This window comes from Hippocampus comes, unplaced genomic scaffold (genome assembly GCF_001891065.2).
Source record: "Hippocampus comes isolate QL1 unplaced genomic scaffold, H_comes_QL1_v1.1 scaffold122, whole genome shotgun sequence".
In the NCBI taxonomy this organism is placed as follows: domain Eukaryota; kingdom Metazoa; phylum Chordata; class Actinopteri; order Syngnathiformes; family Syngnathidae; genus Hippocampus; species Hippocampus comes.
Window position 1 is genome coordinate 3,871,852 of NW_017842059.1, and position 6,019 is coordinate 3,877,870.

General features: G+C 41.9%; 1 protein-coding gene across 2 annotated transcripts in view; it reads left to right on the forward strand.

Annotated features, from left to right (window-relative positions):
* The window catches only part of snx19b (sorting nexin 19b), a 27,000-nt gene continuing 20,981 nt past the window's right edge, over positions 1–6,019 (forward strand). For both annotated transcript variants that reach the window (XM_019861469.1, XM_019861470.1), the window contains exons 1-4: positions 1–326; positions 1,130–1,369; positions 3,547–3,741; positions 4,491–5,696. In XM_019861469.1, the coding sequence (XP_019717028.1) occupies positions 1,166–1,369; positions 3,547–3,741; positions 4,491–5,696 (1,605 nt within the window). In that variant the 5' untranslated portion in view covers positions 1–326; positions 1,130–1,165. The remainder of the gene's footprint in view (positions 327–1,129; positions 1,370–3,546; positions 3,742–4,490; positions 5,697–6,019) is intronic.

Genomic DNA, 6,019 nt, shown 5'->3' on the forward strand with positions numbered 1-6,019 from the left:
AACTTCGTCTTTACGTGTGAAGGCTGGCTTGACAGCAGTGCATAAACGGTGTTGAAAATGGATGGCTGCGTCCTTGATAGAGGCTCTTTTAAATGTGACTATGAGTGTGTTTGCTCAGTTTCACTGTCTTTCATTACCATGGTGTAGTTTAGGGTACTGTACAATCAAAACACTGTTTACTGGGGATTTTTGAGTGGGCGTTACACCCATTATGATGACGTCACGATACAGGAAGTAAACAGCTCACGAGATGTCTATAGTTGATGATCAGCTCCAAACGATTTGCACGATTTATATTATTTTAACGATGGTAACCATGCGCTAAGGTAAGCTATCTTTGTGTCGGTCCCACCCATCCAATAACTGCCATTATTTTATCTTTCGACGACCCCCCCAGGATATCGTCATTTTTTTTTCTTCGCCAGTGTCAAGCGCTAAAGGAAATATAAACACATGTATGTAAACATTGCATTTAGAATCATGTGACAAGTAGATACACAACGGATTTAAAATGCAAAGTGCAGTTTCAATAGTCTGCACAAATATGTCGCATTTTTTATTTTCTTTGGGACACTACCACAACTGCTTCGACGACTTGCCTTTGAAGAATATTAAAACGTTAAAAATGAGCAAAACACGTTTCTCGTCGGTGACACTTTATTCAAGTACCAAGGAGCGTCTAAGCAAAGAATGAGCTTAAATGTGGGTAATTGCTTTGCAAACGGTGTTGTTCGGCGTCAAACAACTAAATTCAGTTAATCAAATAACTGCAGTGGAGCTAAAAATGGTTGGAATTGATAGTCAGGCTCATGCTCCTTAAAACTCCTCCTGGATGTACAAAGGACGTGACAAAGAAGTTGCACTACGAGAAGTGAATTTATCTTACTAATATTTATTTTTTCAGAATTTGTCAGTGTTCTTCTCATACGATTCTTCTCATATAACTTGAGCTGATATGTTTTTTTTTTCTTTTCAGTGTAACCCTATTTTCATTATTTCTACATATTTATTGTATGCATGCTTCCACCCAAGTTCCAACAACCCTTACATATTGTTAGCCTAGCTATATTCTCGCAAGTCTAGCTTTTGAATAATGTACCAAACTCATACTCTCTATTTTGTTTTCTAGGTCTGATGCAGGTGTGACAAGCACCCCCTCGGTGTCATGGCAGAGGTGCTGGGACAGAGATGTTTGCTGGGCCTTTGCGTACTGTTTGCTTGGCTCGTTCTTTTCCATCTGCTTGTTAATATCTGGCTGCTGTGCGTGTTCACCAGCCTGCTCGTCGTACTTGGGGGCTGGCTGGGGTCACAGGCTATTTTGGAATCCAACAGTGTGATTCACCTGGAGAGGTTTATCACTCTGGAACAGGTAAATCACCACTTCCATACTTAAAATAAGTAAGCATCGTGGTATATTCACTGCGTAGACATTTTATGTGGTTCACCTCAATCATTTAAAAATTACCGCTACATTGTCCCATTATATTTCACTGTCCCTCTTTTGGATTTTCTCACTCACGGATTCCAGAACAAATTCATAAAAGCACAATTTACAGTGTACGCTATGAGCACGGTTCAACATTAACAATGGCCCGGGGCCAAAACGTAACAGTGTCAGGCCACCTGAAGTCAAGTGACGCTAGCCTGACTGGGCCAGTATAAATTTCATGAATGAATTATGATTAAATCAACACCGTGCTGCCCGGTGGCCCAGTGGTTAGCTTGTCGGCCTCACAGTGCAGAGGTGCAGGGTTCGAGTCCAGCTCCGCGCTTCCTGTGTGGAGTTTGCATGTTCTCCCTGTGCCTGCGTGGCGTTTCTTCAGGTAATCAAGTTTCCTCCCACATTGCAAAAACATGCATGACAGGTTAATGGAACACTCTAAATTGTCCCTGGGTGTGAGTGTGAGCGTGGATCATTGTTCGTCTCTGTGTGCTCTGCGATTGCTTGGCAACCAGTTGAGGGTGTCCCCCGCCTACTGCCCAAAGACAGCTGGGATAGGCTCCAGCATGCCCCGCGACCTTTATCAGGATAAGCGGATCAGAAAATGGATGGATAAATTAACGCTTTCTTGCTTTTTTAAAATATTCGATTTAAGTTTTATTAATAAAGTGATCGATCATCATTGATCCTTTTGCCGTTCTGCAAGAATTTTTTGCACTTCCTTACCTTAACAATGGCTTGAGCAAGATATAAGGCAGAGACATTGGAAATTGTTAAATATTCAGTTAGATTTAGATTTGATATAAAAAAAAACATACCCAGAAAAATAACTACACAAAAGAAATATTTTCTGAAAGGCTTAAATAACACCGTATAAAGATGCTCAATATATAATCATTGCAGCTTATTGTATTCTATCATGAATATAGAGGGGCAATGCCAGTTCTGGCAGGGCCACCACAACATGGCTAATATCTTAATGCAGAACCCTGACAAAGATGTTGGTAAATTACATTACTTAGTCGGCATCATTTTAATCTTGACTTAAATGACAGAAATGATTTGTCAGATGTGAACACACGCCATTTTTGCTGAATTTTCAATCATGCATTCATCTGACAAAAATATAAGTCGTTGGTGTCATCAGACCATTGACACATTTTACCCACATTGGTTGGGGAGATTTCAAGAGTGTTTTGATCAAATATAGCGAGACATGGATGGTTTTCTTTGTAAGACAAAGCTTCTGTTTTGTCACCTTACTCAACAGCCCAGACATATGAGACATATGAAGGCGACGTGAGATTGTTGTCACTTGCACTAAACGGCTAGTACAGTACTTTGCAGAAATTCCTGCAACTTCTTCAATGTTGCTCTTGGCCTCTTGGGGGCCTCCCTGACCAGTTTTATCTTGTCTTTTAATCAACTTTGTAGAAACCTCTTGGCATTATTTTGCCCTTGTTTTCTCTACTTGATGATGACTGTCTCACTTGTGTGCATTTAATATTTACCGGTCATGTCTTGGAAAGGGTTTTGTATCTTTCATGTGAGTGTTTCCTTTCACCAATAAAATACCTCTGATACTGCGAAGTTCTCTTGGCTCGTGCTGCAATATACGACCACAAAAATGCTAGAAAATGACAGGAGAACATCTGAACTTTATTTGCGATGAATCAGAGGCACATTAACCCTTTCGTGCACCCTGTAACCTGATAAAACGATAAGCTGTCCACTGTAGTAACTGCTGTCCCTGAAATGGTTAAATTATGGCAGTTGTGTGCTGACTCCCTTTTAACTTGAGTTTGAATGTACTATACGTGACTCATTGTCAACACAGCCACAACCTCAGGTAAACAACATGGGAATTAGAAAGTGGTGTGTGTCTACTTTTGTATCCACTTTATTTTTGGTCTTGTGTTTTTTATGTCACAAAAACCAAGCATTTGAACAGGGGTATGGAAACTTTTTAGATCCACTTTAATGCTGTGACCAGTAAGTACAGTACAGTATACAGATAGAATTTGACACAAAGTTGACTGATTATCTTAAACTCAAGCATTCTATACTTTACCCCTAATTGCACTTCCCTTGTTGCACATTTTCAGATTCCTTCCACCGTGGAGGATGAACATCACTTGGACCAAGAAATCCACAATTCGGTGAGGAAGATTATCAGGGACTTTGTTTGTTCTTGGTACAAGACTGTGTCCTCTGAGAGTGGCTTTGAAAAGGAGGTTCAAGAGGCGATGATTTCTATGGGCATGGAGCTGAAGATGCGTGCAAAGCAACTCGACAGAAAGGTACAATTTCTCACTCAACACCTGAATTCAAAGTAAAGAATTCTGTGAAGGGCGGCCCAGGGTCCCAGTGGTTAGCGTGTCGACCTCACAGTACAGAGGTACCGGGTTCAATTCCATCTCCGGCTTCCCTGTGTGGAGTTTGCATGTTCTCCCCGGGTCTGCGTGGGTTTTCTCTGGGTACTCAGGTTTCCTCCCACATTCCAAAAACATGCATGGCAGGCTGATTGAACACTCTAAATTGTCCCTAGGTGTGAGTGTGAGCGCGGATAGTCGTTCGTCTCTGTGTGCCATGTGATTGGCTGGCAACCGGTTCAGGGTGTCCCCCGCCTACTGCCCGAAGACGGCTGGGATAGGCTCCAGCCCCCCGGAAAATGGATGGATGGATGAAATACTGTCAAAGTAAAATTGATGGCTATGAAACTGATGTGTGTCTTTTGTTAAATTTGGACTGCGACCTCCTTATTGGCTGAACTGTACAATTCTTGAATATCTATAATTGGTTAAAACCCCTCATTTGAAAGAGCCAGGGCCAAGTATACCAATACATTGGGAAGACAATTTTTCATATATATGTGTGTGTGTGTGTGTGTGTGTGTGTGTGTGTGTGTGTGTGTGTGTGTGTGTGTGTGTATATATATATATATATTTTTTTTTTTTAAGAGCTCACACCCTGGCTGATAAGTGGTTTTGAAAATGTGTGGATACATGAATTTGCCGTCCACATTTATTAGCTTTTTGTATTGCTGTAGAGGCTGACCCAGAGGATCTTGGAAATGTTTGGCTGCCATCTGCAGGACTACCTTCGAGCCAAGGAGCTGGTTGCCCAGCAGCAGATGTCTCCACATACAAAAGCGAATAGTGACAGGGAAAAGTTGTGGCAGGCCTATTCCAGGGTTTGCGCACCTCACTGTGTTATGACCAGCGAGTCAGTGGAAATCAATTACACAAGAGCTCTAGTGGACTTATTGCTGCATGTTTTGGTGCCCCCGCCTCACTTGGAAACAGGCACTGGACGATATGTTGTTGGAGAACTCATCACCTGCAATGTCCTGCTCCCCCTTTTTGCAAAATTGTCTGACCCCGACTGGTTAAACCTTTTCTTGATAGACATATTTGGCAGTTGTAATAAATCAAGGGAGATGATTGGAGACGAGACACTGGATTTGTCAGTACCACTTCCCTCTGCTAAATTACAGCTCAATGTACCACAAGAAACCACTTACGCCCACCAAAGTAATGCGGATGTCCCTTCTCCAAAACCTCTAACAGAAAGGGACATTTTTGGAGACATGGTCTTGCTGGAACTCTCGATGCATGATGGAGCAGATTCGGAGGAGGTCGATTGTCAACAGAATAACGTTAAAGAAGAGGAAAGTCAGACCTTGATAAACTCTTTGAGTGGAATTAACTCGAATCCCTTTTATCAAGAAAATGATTCTGACTTGGACTCTTCGTTAGCTGATTACAAACTGAATTCCATTGACTCCTTGGACATGATAGGGCAAGAGGACGGTATGGATGACCAAGAGAAAGAATGTGGAATTAAAAGTAGTAATGGTCAAGATTTGGAGGCTCTGTGTTCCAATCAATTAGATGTCTTCTGCCCGACAGTCTCGATGAATTCAGAGACATCCCAGCACCCAAATGGCTTATTGGAAAGAACAACAGAGAATACTCCCATCGGCAGCCTTCAGAACTTGGAGAGTGAAAGTAGTTTCTCTTTAGCAAACCAGGCAAGGGAGCTTCCTCTGGTTGTTGAACCAGTTGGGAACACCAATGAAGTGACTGTCATCAGCCCATTGCATGGTTCTTCCCCCTTGCCTACGTTCAGTTTTGAACCTCTAAGCAGTCCCGATGGACCAATAATAATTCAAAACCTTCGTATCACTGGCACGATCACAGCGAAGGAACACCGTGGGACCGGCTCACACCCTTACACGCTTTACACTATCAAGGTAAGAACTGGACTTACTTTATTTTTTTAATCATCTATTCTATTCAATATTCAGTGTTCATAGGATGTGAAGAAATACAATGTGTCGTTAAGTATGGCTCAATTATAACATTAAAAGTTTGAAAGTAATGTTTTTTTTTTTTAAATTTGCTCACTTTTTTTGCTCACTGTCCTACATATGTGCGCTCTCTCTCTCTCTCTCTCTCTCTCTCTCTCTCTCTCTTGTTCTCTCTCTCTTTCTCTCTCTCTCTCTCTCTCTCTCTCTCTCTCTCTCTCTCTCTCTCTCTCTCTCTTCTTTGTGTCTCGGGTGTGCTCGCTGTTTTA